This window comes from Perca flavescens, chromosome 14 (assembly GCF_004354835.1).
Source record: "Perca flavescens isolate YP-PL-M2 chromosome 14, PFLA_1.0, whole genome shotgun sequence".
Lineage (NCBI taxonomy): Eukaryota > Metazoa > Chordata > Actinopteri > Perciformes > Percidae > Perca > Perca flavescens.
In genome coordinates, this window is record NC_041344.1 from 14,109,118 (window position 1) to 14,127,409 (window position 18,292).

The 18,292-nt window shown below is 39.0% G+C and overlaps 2 protein-coding genes across 4 annotated transcripts; both read left to right on the forward strand.

The window, feature by feature from the left end:
- The first annotated feature begins 6,306 nt into the window (after window positions 1-6,306).
- On the forward strand, window positions 6,307-8,477 carry atp5if1a (ATP synthase inhibitory factor subunit 1a). The gene is made up of 3 exons (XM_028597112.1): window positions 6,307-6,546; window positions 7,987-8,099; window positions 8,212-8,477. The coding sequence occupies exons 1-3, from the start codon at window positions 6,475-6,477 to the stop codon at window positions 8,351-8,353; spliced, it is 327 nt and encodes a 108-aa protein (XP_028452913.1). The 5' UTR covers window positions 6,307-6,474; the 3' UTR covers window positions 8,354-8,477.
- A 128-nt stretch (window positions 8,478-8,605) lies between these two features.
- LOC114567891 (heterogeneous nuclear ribonucleoprotein R) lies at window positions 8,606-16,914 on the forward strand. Of its 3 annotated transcripts, XM_028597111.1 has the most exons (16): window positions 8,606-9,444; window positions 10,046-10,206; window positions 10,324-10,442; window positions 10,543-10,650; window positions 10,739-10,852; window positions 11,001-11,177; window positions 11,395-11,530; window positions 11,656-11,861; window positions 11,941-12,090; window positions 12,177-12,298; window positions 12,387-12,925; window positions 14,978-15,038; window positions 15,222-15,885; window positions 16,043-16,103; window positions 16,395-16,534; window positions 16,773-16,914. In XM_028597111.1, exons 2-12 carry the CDS (start codon window positions 10,050-10,052, stop codon window positions 15,010-15,012), a joined length of 1,863 nt encoding a protein of 620 aa, XP_028452912.1. In that variant the 5' UTR covers window positions 8,606-9,444; window positions 10,046-10,049; the 3' UTR covers window positions 15,013-15,038; window positions 15,222-15,885; window positions 16,043-16,103; window positions 16,395-16,534; window positions 16,773-16,914. The 3 variants fall into 3 exon arrangements, with proteins under 3 accessions (XP_028452912.1, XP_028452911.1, XP_028452910.1); XM_028597110.1 differs by lacking the exon at window positions 15,222-15,885; XM_028597109.1 differs by lacking the exons at window positions 14,978-15,038; window positions 15,222-15,885; window positions 16,043-16,103; window positions 16,395-16,534; window positions 16,773-16,914 and having other exon boundaries at window positions 12,387-13,057.
- Window positions 16,915-18,292: the final 1,378 nt, after the last annotated feature.

Consider the following 18,292-nt stretch of genomic DNA (forward strand, 5'->3'; position numbering starts at 1 on the left):
ATTCATCCATCTCCTAGAACAAATAATCTTGGGCTGAATGGAACCTTGGACCCTGCAATTGGTTAGCATAGGTTATCATGCATCCCAGTCCAAAATTCCTGGACCTTATCATGTTTTTTTAAAAGCATGAATGTCTGTCTGCATCCTTGCACTAACTTCCCTTTAAGGTACAGGTGATTGTGGCTGTGACTGTGACTACTGTACATCCACATAAACACACATAGGCAGTTTGCATGCAGCTATAAAGAAGTCTAGACTATTTCATGCTTCATATTATCTTTAAGGACACAGCTTTTCTCTCCTCATCAGCTGTTAACAAATCAAACCCAATCATAATCACATAATTAGTATATAAAGATACTGTGTGTGTGTGTGTGTGTGTGTGTGTGTGTGTGAGAGAGAAAAACAGAGTCCCGGTGCTAATAACATCCTAAAGCTGTTGATGTCACTAACTACCGCCACCATCCAACACACTCATACATACACGCAATTCTAATGTCAATCCCCCCCCCCCACCCCTCCAGAGGTGAAATCCAGTATCAATTAGCACCTTGCTGGCAGTAACAGCAAGGTCCTGGCTGTCTCTTAATTGGAGGCTGTTGCTATAGAAACAGCAGATGCTAATCCTCAAGACGGTCAAAGAAGAGAAGGTCTCTAAACTCCCTAAGAGAAGCGAAAGAATAAAAAGAGACAACGCCATTTCTTTTCCACAGGCAGTAATGTCTTCTTAATGATTGTCACCATTGCATTAAATTATTATAATTATTAGGTGTAAAGCAGCAGTTGAATCCTGAATTGTTTTCATCTCCTGTAGTTAATATTCTTATTAAATCTGAGAAAATTAAATACGATGAAAATGAGAAGGTTTGATTAACTTTATTATCTTTTTGTTAACCCTGATTAACAGTTTGGACTCAACTCAGCTAAATTGACGTTTTATTCTTCATATTTGTGCATGTACATGATATTTAAATTTTCAAACTGATAACTATATTATGTTAAAATATCCTTATTATATCTTTTAAAAATGACAAACTATTTTCATGATTATGATCCCAACCCAAGCTTTACTGAAAATAAGAAACCTTCCATCTTGTTCATGAAATTCTCAGTGATTCTCTCGGCTCACCACAAAATATTATAGGAGAAAATAAAAGGCTAAGGGATGAAGTAAAAGTAAATGTAGCTTTAGCTGTCTGTGCATGGACCCATTAATGCTGATGCTATGTCTGCATGCTGTCACTTAAAGATTGTATGACACTGTAAAGTGACATTTTATCTGAGGTGCTGGACAGAAGCAGTCATTAGAGAGACAGTTACACAATTAAAGGATTGGGTTATAGATTAAATCTCTGGCACCAGTCAATGTCTTTTAACTAGTATCACTGCAAGCTGTCAACAAGCGAGACACTGAATTACCACCTGCTCACTCATTCTAACATCAGCTGCATGCCATGTATTATAATTTCATTTACAAGCAGGACACAAAAAATAATAAAAAGTATCAAAACCCATGCAATTCCAGCAACAACACCTGGAAACAACAGCAGTTTCTCATCACAAGGTCCATTTAGTAGCTGTTTTCAAGCTTTCAATCACATAACACTGTCCTCATCAGAAGATTGAATTTGTCAGCATTGTCATGGAATGGTAGATGTTCAAAGACATTCCTAAACTGTTGAATATGTCATTTTTTGAAACTTACAATGTTTCTTTTTTTCTGTAACTGTGTCAGAGGAGCTGATTCAAACCCATAGCAATATTTGTGGTGTTGGTGTATTGAATTCCATTACTTTATAAGGTATACTTAATAATCTTATAAGGTTTTATATTCACATTATTAATAGTGAAAGTATGAGAAACACTTTTGGTGTCTCTCTCTCTCTCTCTTTCTCTTCCACACACACACACACATTCCTTTTTTTCTTGCATATACCCTCCTGATGTGGCTCCTTTACCTCTAAATGACAAGAAGTCAAACATGGTGGATTACAGCTGGGTCTGTGCGTCATAGCTAAATGCCAGCAGTCTCTTGAGAGTGGTTTTCTGGAGGGGGTTACCACTTGTCTTGCTTTCAGACCATATGCCAACCCCGGGGGTTGACTGGACTGGGGGAGGCTAATGATCAGCTTTGGTACTGATGGAATGCAGACAGCTTTAACATTGAATTGTATAGGACATTTTGTACAATACAATTAGCTGGAAGCTGGAATAAGGCTTATTGTGGTCACAAGTGAGTGAGTCAATACTAAGACTACAAGAGCGGTTGGCAGTTAATTGAGATTATTGCGGAGACATGGAAAACAGACATTGCTTTGTGAAGAGAAGATATAATTGTTTGCCATGCTAGCTGCATGGTAGCTATTTCGTGCAGAATGAAATATCTCAACAACTATTAAATGGATTGCATTGCAAATTCTGCTGACTTTGGTGATCTTCTTATAATTTCCTCCAACAACACCAAGAGGTTCACATTTCTGGTTTTCAGTGAAATGTCTCAACAACTACTAGATGGATTGCCATCCACACATATTCATGTATTGTCCGTATTATGATGAGTTAAGAACACCGATCTTACATCAAAATCCTGAAATGTTCTGGTGCACGGATGATGGTTGTTTAAATTTAATATTTATAAATTGGCGACTTTTGTTTTTAAAGTTTGGCAAAAAAGACAAGAAGGTTTATTTGTTTAGGGTATGTTGTTACTTTGGCATCCGGTCTTTTGTCCTATGTAATGGTGTCTTGTAAGCCCGTGTGGGCTGGGCATATTTTATTGTATGCATGACACGATAATAAAAAATAATCATTCATTCATATTCATATTCACGCCCCCTTTACGAAGCATTTTATCCCTTTTGTAAAATCTTTCCACTTTTGATGTAGCATCATCATCAGGTCAAGATTTTAATTTGCCCAAAACTTTGGTTTATACCTACAAAACTTAAGACAGTGAACATGACATACAGTATCTGCTAAACAAAAGCATGTTAGCATCGTCATTACAACCATGTTAGGATATTAACAGAGCTGGTAGCACGGCTGTAGAATATTGTTCATTTGCATTTGTGTCTCACTATTCCAGACAATTCTGTGATGTACAAAAACAATCAATGTAAGAGAGTCATAACGTTTACATTATAATGCAGTTATTAGTGAATGGTACAACAGCACATTGAGAGAGCAGTCTGTGCTGCCAGTTTGGGAAAAAAGTAATGTACCTTTACTGTTCCGAAATAACTGTTTTTGGACACACTCTTCACATTATAATCAGTTTGTTTAATGAGTCAGTTCACCCTTTAATTATTGCCAAGATGCCTGTGAGTCCAGTAAATAATGTCTGCTACTGTTCCTTGGCCAAAAGACCCTGTATGTACAGAACACAAAGAATCTGGACCCCTTTACCAATGCTGATGGTCACCATGGCAACAGTGGCAACATCCAGGCTGCTCATGAGGGCTATTAAGAACAAGGAGTTTCAGCACCAGCAGATTTAGATGAGCTGAATGCACACAGAAACCAAGGAGTATACCAATACCAATCAGTGTTTATGCTTATAAGATATCATAGCAAACAGTTTCCTGCATTGCAATTCAGATGCAATTGAGTTTCCATTTATTGCATGCTTCAAAAATGTGCTCAACACGATAGAGGCTTCTAGGAAATGAATGTATTTGTCATTTCGGTACCTTACTAAAGGGAATCCATGCCAACACAGTGCTAATACCTCAGCAATATGTGTTGAAATCCTGAACAAAAGGTTCAGTTACATCCCCGGGGTGTATATCAACATGCTTTTTACCAGAGGTATTAATGAATTTCAGATGAGAATGCTATTTCATGCAATTATTGATAGTGCACTAGGCAAATTATAAGCATTATCGATGACATTCAAACATGTGGATTTATAAAACACTGCACCAAAAAGTCTGTTAAATGGAGTTATGCAAGTATAATGTGAGTTCATACTAAATATCATATGGAATAATAATGCAAAAATGCTGAAAAGATAATGTGACAAAATTATAATGAATGCCCTTGCAAGCAGGGGTTATGAAAATGAGTTGTTCATACAGGAACATTGTACCACATCTTGTTGTCTGCATGACCTTACTTTGTCTTTGCTCAGGTTAGTGCTGTTGCCAGGATACTATTTCCTATGGCAACACTTGAGCCAGCGAGGTGAGCAGCTCTGAAAGGATCCAGATAACTGGCTGCTCTGTATCCAGTAGGCCGGAAGTCCATACACGACCATAGAAAAACATGCACAAACACTCACGGCCGCACACAAAAACAGCCCTGAAAGTTCAGTTTGCCTCAGTGTGTTAGCTGATAATACACCATGATGACTTCTGGTTCTATTTGGCCATCATTAATTTTATCCTCAGAGGTAATTTTACATAAAAAGGTATGCAAATGGTAGTAATAAATGTGTCAATCAATTTAGGAACAAGGACGCTCCCCTAATTACTGTTAATATCCTTTTTGAAAGATTTATCAGTACTAATTTTACCCAGTTAGTTATCTGATACAGTTGAGTTATGGGAGGAATGCAGCAAAATCAGCAACCTCTGTGAATACTGGAGCCTTCTATTCAATAATGATTATATTTGATATAGGTCTATGTGAAACTCAATTTCCATCCTCATTTAAAGCAAAATTATCCATTAAAAAAGAAGGAATTGTTATATAAATGCTATATGAAGCTTATTCCATATTCATTGCAAGACTACAGCAGATGTTCTTCATCTGTGCCGAGACTATACTGCCACCATTTGTTGCAAGGGCGTTACTACCTCTGTTGTGCAGTTTCTTCTTACTGAAAAGTATAAAGTAATTTCCAAAATGTATCGTTAAGTGTCTCAATCTAATCTAGAAAAGCAAACAACTTCCTTTACTTCAGAGAAAAACTGCTAACATGTTTTCTCATTGACCCTGGTCTTACTCTGTTGCACACTCTGTACACACTTTTATATCTTTCCTTTCTTTGTTTCCTCACATCATATCTACAAACCAAGGATGCATGTGTGTGTGCATGAAAGAACACAGTGGCCAACCACTACACTACACAATAGCTTCCGGATCATCACGGTCATTACTGAACACTGTGAACAGCTTCACAGGATGCAGCGCGTCACAAAACAGCACTACTCCTACATTTGCTCATTGACCATCAACTCTGCTGGATTCAGAAGATGAAAGCGGAGTGTCAGGGACGGTGAGCTCATACAACATTGTGCTGGGGTGAACATTGTCTGGCAGGGAGGACACTTCATTATGACTCATCTCTACTAAACACCCACCACCTCTCTTTAGCTTCCCTTTGTGCTGCTGAGTGTGTCTCATCCAGCACTTGAGAGATGAGCAGTGGGTCTAATCCTTTTGAGCAATAGGCCCACAACACAAGGAAGTCAGACTGCTGTGCAGGTCTGTAGACAATTGTTACAAAATATGAGTATGGAATTAATTAGATAGGCCTATAAAAAAAATGACTGAACACAAAGGAGGCAAAACAGTGTATTTTGTAGTATTGCAAAACTTGAGTAATCTTCCGTATCACTGCATCAGACAGATTTACAAATCAGTGGTAGATAATGGCAGTGCGCTTGTTTTCCCACTGTTTGCATTGTGCCCCACTTATCTATCTTGGACTTGAGACCTGGCCTGTGGATCTGTGTATGCTGTAGGTTCTTAAACATGAATCATTGGTTGAAAAGGTAAACGGATTAACAATTATCTAGCTTTACATTGTGATTCTTCAGTTCCATAGTTCTGTGGGAGACCCATAGAATATTGAACCTAAAAAAAATCATAAATCAAAATCATTAAATGAAATATGCATACTGTTTGGTTACATAGCAGCAAGAAAAGTGGAAATTGAGCAATTCATTATTTTATGGGTCCATGATTTCCAAACAATTTTCTAAGTTTCCTGGAAAGATCTATGTAATTTGTTGCTAATCCCAGGTGAAATGGCAATGCTCAATTAACATACTTCCTATTAATTATTTATAATTAATTGCTTGTGTAATCTAGGGAGTATTTCAGTCAGTGCAGAGCAGGTCAGTTGAACACGGGCAAACAATTAAAAATATATTAAGAAATAATTTTCCAATAATAAATGAGTAGCCTAATGGCAAATTTACTTGGGTTTAAATGCAGCAGTTCAAGGAGAAATCTATCTTCCCTATAGTTGGTACCAAATGACTTCAGTTGACAAATTCTGCTGCATGAGCACAGGTGAAAATATCCAGGGTATATAAATCACAGTGTGCAGAGCTCCCTGCACATAACTCCTGCAGTTCTTACCATTTGCCGCCTGGGAGCAGTGCATGTATCCGAGGTGCTTGTCTCAGCCGTGGTCTCCAGTCTCCACGCCCATATAAGACGTTTACCTCAAATTTCCGCATTTTGAGATACAGCAAAGTTTTCTTTGCCCTGTTGTAGTTGCACTTGGTAACATCAGATAATATAATGTCAAGAATTATTCTTAGAGAAAACTTAAGGAGATGCGTCGCCTCACAGATTAGAATGGCATCTGATCAGGTAACGCTAAACTGTGGTGGACAGATGCCTTTCTGAATGTTAGCATTAGCTTGCTAATATCAGCAGAGTAACTTAGCCAGGCTATCTAGTTACTAACTTGTACAGTCAGGGATCAAGTTGTTGTGCAGGTTCATTGATGAATATTCTGTATATGCACGTCTAGGCTGCAACATGTTGCTTATGGCCCCAATGTAACGTTAGAAATGTTGCTAATCATCCGTTCTGAACTAAAACGCTCCTGTATTAGCAGTATGTTTTTTTCGTTTGATTGATTTGACCGAGGTGGAAAGTTGGAATAATCATTTTGTTAGAATAAGCCCTTGACAGCATTCAGATGCTGCTAAAGACGGTAATGAATCAGGAATGAAATCCAACTAAATATTATTAATATAGATTTAATAAATGAATGGAGCATAAACTTTTATTTTGATATTTTAAGTAAGTTGCTTAACACTAGATATAGATTTTGAATGCAAGACTTTCATTTATAAATAATGTTTTATTTCATTGTATCGCTAATTTTACTTAAAGGTTAAAGATCTGAGTACTTCCTCCACAGACAGAATGTACTTTTTCCCCAAAATTTATTGAACGATGCAGAACAGGGACCTATCGGCACACGTCTGCAAGGGCAATACATAGATTTAGTAGTAGTTATAGATTTTGTAATTTATAGTACAGCAAAAAAAAGAGGAATGAATGAAAAATAAAACCTCAAATGTGCTGCTTTACCAAGTCTTCCAGAAGAGTGAGGGAGGTTTTTTTTTTGCTGTAAGAGATTATTTAATGATTGCATATTTTTTACATCAATAGAGAAGAGTCTAAATTTAGCAACACTGTGTGTTGTTGATTAATGTATATATTTCCATAACAGATTTAAAAAGTTTAAGACAGCCATCACTTGTTCTATTGTTAGTATGAGTGGATAGAATAGGTATTTATATGATTCATACTGGTAATTTGACCTGGCATTATATATATTATGGATTTGCACCTGTTACCTTTAGAATTTTATTTTTGCACTCTTTTTATATTTTTCACTCAAACCACTTTTTATTGCAACTGAGGTGCAGCCATTTCCCTCAGTATAAATACAGTGTTATCTTAGCTTGACAATAACATGTATTCAGAGCAATTAAATTAGTTGGCAAGTAACTAACAAAGAAACGTCTGAACAACATTTTTTTTGGGTACCAGCAGTAAATAAACAGGTGCATTGATTGTGTTTTTGGTTTACACAATTAGCAAATTGGAGAAATACCTTTTTTTTTTATATTTACTTTATTTGTTACATAGGTACACATTATGCAACATTTTCTTTACAAACCTAAGAAGGTTAAATGTGTTTAATTTTTTTAATCTAAATCATGTTGAACACCAGAAGAAAAATAGCTACTCTACTCAAATGTGAATTGTGAGAATTCCCTCTGTTTATTCCAGCTTGGCGAGCTGGGAAAGGGAGCAGGCAAAGGTGGAGGTGGAGGAGGTTCTGTGAGGGAGGCAGGGGGTGCATTTGGAAAGCGAGGAGCAGCAGAAGAGGAGCGGTACTTCAGGTGAGAAGCATGCCATGATATTAGTCATCGCACTGTCGAAAGCTCATGCATGTATCCTTGGATTTCCACAGGATGTGAACCCGGTTTCCCTTCACTTTGTTTTCGCCTGCAGGCAGAAGGAGAAGGAGCAGATGGAGGCGCTGAGGAAGCATCACGCAGAGGAGATTGATCACCACAAGAAAGAGATTGAGCGCCTACAGAAGGAGATTGACCGCCACAAGGGCAAAATCAGAAAGCTGACACACGATGACTGAAGCTGGGAAGACTTTTTCCTTCTGGCCATCTGATTGCCAAGTCAATCAGTATCCGATATTCATTGATTTATTGCTGGTCAAGGCTGACATCATGAATACAAATAAATAAATTACATTTTCACTGTGTGTGTGTGTGTGTGTGTGTGTGTGTGTGTGTGTGTGTGTGTGTGTGTGTGTGTGTGTGTGTGTGTGTGTGTGTGTGTGTGTGTGTGTGTGTGTGTGTGTGTGTGTGTGTGTGTGTGTGTGTGTGTGTGTGTGTGTGTGTGTGTGTGTGTGTGTGTTCTCTCTTGTTTATCGTCAAAATGTCAGTTGTGGAGTAACTGAGTTTGTTAGGGAAATAAATGAGGCAGATTCTGTACAGAAAGATTAGTTTCATTGGGCTGAAGTCGTGTCAGTCAAAGTTCAACCTCCGTGGTTGGATAGTTTATGATGAGCGCTCGTTTTCCTTCACCGCGCTGCCCGCTCAGGTTTAATGTAGCCACTTAGCTGGGATGTAACTATCGCCTCAAGCTTTGTTAGTATGAAATCAAAGCTTCTTTTCAGAAAAAAAATACTTTTTGTCCATCTCTTTTTATCAGCCCGGTTGCTTTTTCCTCGATACAAATCTCTAATGTAAAGATGTATGTCATATCTTTTGTAAGATATGATATGGAAGCCGATTGATTTGCTTTAAAAATATATATTGATATGCTTTAGGTCAGTTCAAGATTATGGTTTTATTGTAAAGGTTACACAGAAGTCAGGCTCAGGCATTACGGTTGTGTTGTGTGGCAGTCAATAGTTGTGGGAATTCAGTTTTGAAGCATGTCTTAACCAATTTTACAAGACAGAATGCTGCAATTCGCCATGAAAAGAAGAAAAGACAAACCGAAAACACCCGCCTCAATGCGCGTTTTTTTGTCCACATCTCGCGATGATTGCTGACGGTGGCGTTGTTCGGGCGAGCCGACGACGAGACTGAAGCTGTCTGGAAATTTGTCTCGTGGGTTAGACTCAAACGTATTCTTCATATTTGACATTTTTTGTACGTGGGACAAGTTAAACGCTCCGCATTTTAACATACGCCACTGTTAGTGTCCCGAATTAGACTGGTGAGTTTGGCTAACTATCTGTTTGCACCTTTTACGTAGCGTTTGTGTTTGTGTGTGTGGAAGCTCTTTCTGCACGGCGAGGCCTTCGTATAAGCTCGTTAGCTAGCCAGCTCAAGATGGAAATGTTAGAGATCCATTTTGCTCTAAAAATTATAAAATGCATCTGACCTTAGAAAATTGTGTTCGCCCAGTAAGACCCTATGCATGTAACATTTAAATGTGAAAATAAAATGCGTCCACCTCGGTAGCTAGCAAGCTGCATGTGAAGGGGGCGGGACGGTAGCTTCTTTAAGTGATCATGTTATAAATTGCAATTATCTAACAGTATTTTATAAAAAATGCAATTCCTTGGATCGCTAGACAGTTTTTAGAAATGCCTTAACGTTATAGTTTCAAATTAAATGGTTTTAAAGTTACATAGGCCATCAACTAAAAGTCATCCGTTTGAAAACAAATAAAGATTGTCTTTTAAACATACCTTCAGTTTCGGATAATGAAATCCCACTATTTGTTGATATGTCCTGATCAAGAAGAATACATTCTTAAGTTGAACTTTTACTCAATAAATTGTTATTGTTGGTTGCTATATATTGTATTACAGGACAATGGCTGCCGCTGAGGTAAACGGTAGCTCTGCCCCGGCTAAGGAGGAAGAAGAGCCCATGGATGTGACAACAACACACACAGAGAACTACCAGACACTTATTGACGCTGGGCTGCCCCAGAAAGTGGCTGAAAGTCTAGATAACATCTTCCAAACGGGTGGGTGATAATTGTTTTGCCTCAAAGAGCTATGAAATGTCATTAACAAACTGTGCTGGAGTATTATGGGTGTCTACTGTAGCTGAGCCTAATAGTGAACATGCTTTGTAATTGTAGGCTTGGTGGCCTATGTTGACCTAGACGAAAGGGCCATTGATGCACTTCGTGAGTTCAATGAAGAGGGAGCACTTACTGTGCTCCAGCAGTTCAAAGAGAGTGACCTGTCCCACGTACAGGTAACCACATGGATGGATTACATTCTGTTTTGTCTTTGACAGGAGTTTGTTAATGGAGATTATAAGTAACCTCTCATTTGTTTTTGGTTTTTTAATGTAGAATAAAAGTGCTTTCCTCTGTGGAGTCATGAAGACTTACAGACAGAGAGAAAAACAAGGAAGTAAAGTACAAGAGTCCACAAAGGGCCCAGATGAGGCGAAAATAAAGGTAAACAAAGTCATCAGCATTGTTGTATAGAAGGTCCGAATGAATGTCATATAGACATGCAGATCAGTTAATGTTTTGTGTTTTTCAGGCTCTGTTGGAGCGGACAGGATACACCCTGGATGTCACCACAGGGCAGAGAAAATATGGCGGTCCCCCACCTGAGGATGTGTTCAAAGGAATACAACCAGGGATTGGAACTGAGGTATAGTGCTGCCTGTTATGATTTTCAAGGCATGTTAAATTGAGGTAGAAGTATTAGGTCTGTGCTGCAGTATCATTCAAAATCCTGCAGAACATGCTGTATATTGTGCTTTACAAATCCTTACACCAGTTTGTCTCCTCTTCATCAGGTGTTTGTTGGAAAAATCCCAAGGGATTTGTATGAAGATGAGCTGGTGCCGCTCTTTGAGTCTGCTGGGGACATCTGGGACCTCAGGCTAATGATGGACCCTCTCTCTGGTCAGAATAGGGGTTACGCCTTCATCACATACTGCAATAAGGATGATGCACAAAAGGCTGTAAAGCTTGTAAGTACAATAGCATGGCATTGGAAAAAAACATATCAAACCATATAACAACTGAATTAGTTTAAAAGGAGAAATCTGACATTTTGAAAATAGTCTGACTTGAAGTATTACTTTAAAGACATAAAAAAAATTGAAGTTTCAAATTGCTTAAAGCTTGACGTTAGTGTTGATTCACAATGAATTTCACATCCTTTTTTGGCCTCAATTTTATTTTCAGTGTGATAACCATGAAATCCGCCCTGGCAAGTACTTGGGAGTGTGTATATCTGTTGCAAACAATCGCCTGTTTGTTGGATCAATTCCAAAGAACAAGACAAGGGAAAGTATATTGGAAGACTTTGGCAAAGTTACAGGTCAGTTTCAAAAGCACAGAGGTAGATTTGTGTCAGAAACTCATTCAAACTAATCCTAAGTTATGAAGGATGATAGACGTGACAACTGTTTAAGAAGTTAGAGATGTTATTGTTTTATCTCACAGAGGGTCTCCAAGAGGTTATATTGTACCACCAGCCAGATGACAAGAAGAAGAACCGTGGCTTCTGTTTCCTGGAGTACGAGGATCACAAGTCTGCAGCACAGGCTCGCCGCCGCCTAATGAGTGGCAAGGTCAAAGTGTGGGGGAACCCAGTCACTGTAGAGTGGGCTGACCCTGTTGCTGAACCAGACCCGGAGGTCATGGCTAAGGTTAGTCTCGAATCTTTCTCTCTAAAACGCAAACATGCTCTGTTCTACAGGATAACACACCTGTTTCTTGTCTTCATAGGTCAAGGTGCTTTTTGTAAGAAAGCTGGCCACAGCAGTGACGGAAGAGCTCCTTGAAAAAACCTTCTCTCAGTTCGGAAAGCTGGAGCGAGTGAAGAAATTAAAGGACTATGCTTTTGTCCATTTTGAAGAAAGGGATGCTGCCGTAAAGGTGGGTTTTTCATGCTTTGGACAAGATGTTTTGCATGTCTGATGATTCTGTGTATGTTACAGTACTTGATTGTTTTGTTTGGTTAGGCAATGGATGAGATGAACGGGAAGGAGCTAGGAGGAGAGGAAATTGAGATAGTTCTGGCAAAGCCCCCAGACAAGAAGAGGAAAGAGCGCCAAGCAGCTCGGCAGACCACCAGGAATACAGGGTGAGGGACCGAGACGTGTCTTGTCAACTGGCCGACTAGTTTACTCCTAAGGAATTCATTAAATTTAACACTGTCCTCTCCTCTGCAGGTATGATGACTACTACTACTACCCACCTCCACGCATGCCGCCACCAGGCAGAGGCAGGGGTCGTGGTGGCCGAGGGGGCTATGCCTATCCACCAGATTACTATGGATATGATGACTACTATGATGACTACTATGGCTACGACTATCATGACTACCGTGGTGGCTATGAAGACCCTTACTACGGCTACGAAGATGTGTACAGCATGAGGGGCCGCGGTACTCGTCCTAGCAGGGGGGGGCCTCCTCCACCTAGAGCTCGTGGAGTGCCCCCGACACGAGGCCGGGGGGGCTACGCCCAAAGAGGGCCGCCCCTTGGTGGTCCAAGGGGCGGCCGAGGAGGGCGGGGAGCCCCTTTCCAGCCGCAGAGGGGTCGCGGTCCTCGCGGGGCCAGGGGCAATCGTGGTGGTAACGTCGGTGGAAAGAGGAAGGCAGACGTGTTTAACCAGCCTGACTCCAAGCGCCGCCAGACCAACAACCAACAGAACTGGGGGTCCCAGCCCATCGCCCAGCAGCCCCTGCAGCAAGGGGCCGACTATTCCGGTAACTATGGTTACAGTAATGACACCATGGAGTTTTCACAGGATTCTTATGGGCAGCAGTGGAAGTAGATGCACCCAAAGGTATTTGGCAAAGTGACAACAAAAAAAAAAAAACAAAAAAAAAAAAAAAAAAAAAAAACAGGAGATTGGCCACAATTTTTTGATTGACTTTTTATTCTTCACCCCTCCATGAAAATAAATAAATCTGTATATATCTCAGAAAAAAACGGACAGACCCCAGAATTGGCTCGAGATGATTGGCTGGAAAGCCTATTGGCTGAAGAAGTGAGCGTAACCGTTGTGGTGAATCATTTCTTACTCCTACGGTTACATTGGGACTTGTGTCATTAAAACAAACACACAAAACACTTTTATTGTTACATTTTGTTCCTGATTCTTTTAAAGCCAACAATGAACATTTACAAAAAAGTGGACATTCATTCTCAAAAGTCTGAGAACATTAAATAATGATATTGCCTTGCAGGAAGTTTTTGACCATGCCCCTTCCCTCCTTCCCCTTCTTGTACTCCCTTTATTTGTGGTTTCTCATAGTTGCTTAGGGACTTGCTTGTAAATAAATGCATATGGTTAGAGCTTCATACTTCATTTTTTGCAATGGTGGAGAAAAGAATCCACAGGAAGGAAGAAATCAAGTTTTGTAATGTTCAAAGTGTATGCCTAGCATTTCTAGAGGTAGACAAATTGTGTTGTTTTTTTAAAACTGATACCATAACTTCCTATGTTTTCTTTGAACTTGCCCAATAGAATTTGGTTTGGCTTACCTTAAGAGCCATAGCAGTTTGTTCTGATGTTCTTTGTATTTATAACTTTTACGTTTGTTCAGTTTCAATAAAACTCAGCTGAGCATCAGTCAATTGTCAGATACTCAAATTCAGTGTTGTCATTCAGTATTTGATTTTCACCTCAATTATCTTATTTGGATGAAGATCTTTTCCAAGTCAATTATTTTTTTCAATTTTTTGCCTCAAAAGACTGAAATTGCACAGGAGAATTTGAAAGGTGTTTGGTTGATAACAGGATTTTAACCCTTTATTTTTCAGTGCATGTAACATCAGACTACAGTCATTTCCTGCACTCTGAATTTATATAGTGAATATCACAATTTTACACTGCCATTTTGACTTCTTGCAATTATTCAAGATTGTACCTGTCTTTCACAATTTGTGTGCACAGGTAAACACTGTATGCTTTAGTAAACTTCAGCCTACCCTCACTAAATGCTGTTCTCTGCCATTAATGAAGACAAAGAAAACACTGAGAACTTCATATAGTTAATTAATCCTTGTGAAAAATGTGGATGACTAAGGAGCTATTACTAAAATGTTGTTAAATTAGTGCAGTCCTTTTACTTTACACTTTTACTTCTTCAGAGCCAGTCAGAGAAACATTTTTGGGATGCAGCCAAGGAAACGCATTTCTTGTGCAGAGGCATTGAAATGTGCAGAGATTTTGTGCAAATGATGGGATATAGTATAATAGTGCAGTAGAAGTAATTTAGTTGAAGAAAACATGCATTTCACAGGTGTAAATTTCCTGTGCCATGTAACCAGAGAGTTTTTTTTTTTTTTTAAACATAAATGCTGTTTATTAAGGCAGGTTGACATTTACTGAAGCATATACTGTGTATGCCTGTTAACACACACTTTACAGATGAGCACAATCTTGGATAATGGCGAAATGTCACTTGCACTGGTATGGTCCTGATACTGACACCCTTACAACAGTTGGAACAACACATTTGACTTTGAATGGATTTGTACTTGTATGCTGAGTTGTCTCCAATTCACTTTTTTTATTTTTTTATTTCCAAAATCGGCAAATCATCTCAACCATCTGTGCCCTCCTTTTCGAAGACACCAAGGATCTGATCATCCAAAGGGTTAAAATTCTGAAATGGGCCTTCTGCCATAGCAAGCGACCACCTGTCAGAATTTGTTTACCGTAGAAAAGTGTTATTAGCATCTGCCTTTTGGTACCATGGTATCATTGTATTTTGTTTCATGTGTCTGTCCTCTTATTCCAACCTGCCTAGGTGGAGAAACATTGAGAGCGGCACCACTAGAATGAGGAACTCACCTGAACGGTACTCAAGGGTGAGCTAGCCTTGCACAGAGTACTGTCTCCTCTCCTGTAGTTAATTGTAATCACTGGAGCACTAGCCATAATTATACTTAGTTCTTTTTATTGTTTACTCACTAATATACTGTACTTTGAATCAAGCTTTTTTTTTTATATATATATATATATTCAGTATGAGTGATTTTTTTCCCCCCCAGGCTATGAAGAACACAAGTCACTAAAGTTGACTGAAGAATCATTGGAAATATTAAAATTAATTGTGTTAACAGCATTTTTCTAAGGATTAGAATTTATATATAATAATATTTCCTTCACAGACATAGTGCATATTTCCCCCATAAGCCAAATGAAAAGTCATGCACAATTTTAAGAGCCAAATGGCTGTTTCTTTAGACTGGAATATACAGCCAGAAGGCAGACAGTCAAGGATTTGGTAAGCGCTATAAACCTCCAACCCCTGCAAACACCTGTTGCATGTCTTGGCTCACTGCACCAAAATCACCTCAGCTGTCTGCACACATTCTGTGAATGGAGGGTGGTGGTGGACATTTCCCCTCCTTCACCGCTAGAGGTAGCAGTTCCACACCAGCGCGACTAGTGATCCATTCATTGTTCCTTTATCCGACAATGCATTTATTGGCCTTTTTCTTATCTGGAAAGGTGGTAATTAATACGTAGATATTAACTAGAGGTTAACAAAGAGCTGTTGTCTAAATTGATTCAAATAGCAGTGGGGATACTGAATGAAATACTGCAGAAATTGGCTGATGTCGGAACAATGGCTGTGCCTCAAAACAGATGTCTGTACCCTGTAAGGCCACAAGATGGCAGTAGATGGGCTACAGCATTTATATTGCACAGGTAAGACTGAAACAGGGAGCACAGTATTATAGTACAAAGCCAGTTCTATCAATTGTCACACATTTTGGTTTGTATTGAAGTGCCATCAAATGCTGGAGTTTCCTTTTTACAGTTTCTCATATTAGAACTGTCTTTATATGTTGCCTCTTGTCACCAGGCAGTAAAGGAGCTGCCCGCATCCATGTGAATGAGTTCACACAAATGGAAGAGACTGATTGGTAAGATTGTTCATTATCTGTACTAATGCTCAGAAAGTCCCAACCCGTTTCTGTTTTTTAAGTTATATTTTAGAACATAATATTTGATGTCCCAGTTGTGTCTTTATGGCCTCTTTACCTCCCAGAGCCAATACGTTCTGTAATTTGATTTTCAGAACAATAACTACATCAAATAGTATAGATATATTGGATCATATTAAAGACAATACAGTCTCTTTGGTCATGTTGATGCTTAGAAACTTATTGACCAGGATTTGTTAACATGCTCTCGTCTGTGTGGCCCTTTTCTAGCTCTGAATCAGGAGACTCTTCTCCACAAGCTGCAAGCCAGACTCATCACAGGAGAGATGAATGAACTACTTAATGGACTGTACACTTGAGGTCCAGTACTCATGCGAACAGTAGCTGTCCCAGCTCAGCAGAAGGCACAGGTGAGAGAAATAATAGTGAATTAGTACAGCTACTCTTGTATTGGAGAAAGTTGTGGCTTGTGTGATTTGTATTGCTTAGACCAACTTCTTGGTCTCAATGTCAGTGTCAATTTAATTTACGACCACAACTGAGAATTATGAAAAGTGTGAAGAGTAGTGCACTTACAACACTATCGATGTAGTACAGTGTTAAGAATTGTTTATATTCTAATGGTTAATGCCTTTTCACTTATTACAGAAGCGTAGGAGGATACAGTTGATGGACATGATCCAGCCCTCCATCCAGCAGACAGCTGCTTCCTTATCCAGCTTGAATAATAATGTAAAGGGAAATGATCTGTTGCAGTTGATTGTTCAATACAGTTTATTACCCAAGTAAATGTGTTTGTGTATGCATATTTTGTTTTTTTATTTTTATATTAACATGGACCTAGTGATTTTTCATTTACAAACATTACAGCATGTACACAACTTTTACTTGGGTCCCAGTCTTGCTTTGCCAGACCCTCCTCCTAACACTGGAAGTCATTCTAAATTTAGTGCAACATCATGGAGTTTATTATTAAGTTTAGTAGTGGTTCCCACAGTAAATGATGAACATCTCTTACTGCAAACTTCATCAGTCAAACGGACCACTGTAACTGTCAGTGGTCTACCTGTGCAAATCGTGTTTACTGCAGTGTTACATAATTGTGGTTAAGTGAAAGGTAAATGCAGGTAGTTAAAGCTGTCCCAAATTTGGAGGAACAGGGATTACAAGCTTTAAAATTGAGTTAAAAATGTACTTAATTTCTGAGCAGCTGAGCATGCTATAATACATTGTTGGAGCTAAATGTTGTTGCGATCGAAGGGGCATTTTGGTTTGGTTTGGTTTGCTTTAGTGGATTTAATGAGTAAAGGATGTTCACAACATGAATGCACAGAACCTTACAGGAAATGTATTGGCTGGCTACAACATGGTGCTGCTAGATGCTGCTTAAAGTTGTAATTTCTGCCAGAGAAACCCATTGCAAAGCTGTACTGGTTGTCTTGAAATGAAATGTGTGGATGTTTTATTTATTGTTTTATTGTCAGACCTATCACCACGGCGCTGTACAGTGCCGGAGTATAGACTGGCTACACTTACCTAATCTGGCTAACACTGGCTTGTTTTCTTTAACCCTATACCGTCCTGGGCGGCTGGTCTCTGCCGATGGATGCAGCGACGGTGCCCTTGCAAAATGGATAGCGGAAAGGGACGCATTATCTCGGCAATGTACATCCTTGAACCCTGTGTATCCATCAATAGGTTAACTTGTCGGCATTTCTTGGTTAAATCGAAAATGAATGAATCTGCTCTGTAAACTTTAATTTACTAATATTACAAGTGCAGACTTCTTGTGCATGATAAGCATAGGTGACAGACACTATCATGCATTTTCTCCATAACCATGAAATAAAAAGTAAAGTCATGAGCCATGCTCAAGTCGAAGCCGGTGTTCTCGAATTTTAAAAAATAAGGCAAGCTATATTCTTACTTGAGGGAAACAAATATATACGTCGGATTCTATTCTTAATTCTCCTTCCTCAGTATAGTAACTTGATTTGTATTTGAGCATTTCTGCGAGATCTAACTAAGTTTGATATTTTTATGGCCATTCTAACGTATTTGTATTGATTCCGGTTTAAATTGAATTATGGACTTAATCATAAAGCTTTTGATATGCATGCGCTGATAAACTTTAAACTATTTATTAAAATAAAGGGCATGGTCACGTG

Excerpts from the sequence above, each read along its gene's own strand:
- atp5if1a (XM_028597112.1), top strand. The coding sequence starts at position 6,475 with ATGTCAAGAATTATTCTTAGAGAAAACTTAAGGAGATGCGTCGCCTCA. Across the intron at positions 6,547-7,986 it reads TTAGAATGGCATCTGATCAG|CTTGGCGAGCTGGGAAAGGG; the intron begins GTAACGCTAAAC and ends TGTTTATTCCAG. Across the intron at positions 8,100-8,211 it reads GAAGAGGAGCGGTACTTCAG|GCAGAAGGAGAAGGAGCAGA; the intron begins GTGAGAAGCATG and ends TTTCGCCTGCAG.
- LOC114567891 (XM_028597109.1), top strand. The coding sequence starts at position 10,050 with ATGGCTGCCGCTGAGGTAAACGGTAGCTCTGCCCCGGCTAAGGAGGAA. Across the intron at positions 10,443-10,542 it reads GTGACCTGTCCCACGTACAG|AATAAAAGTGCTTTCCTCTG; the intron begins GTAACCACATGG and ends TTTTTAATGTAG. Across the intron at positions 11,531-11,655 it reads AGACTTTGGCAAAGTTACAG|AGGGTCTCCAAGAGGTTATA; the intron begins GTCAGTTTCAAA and ends TTTATCTCACAG.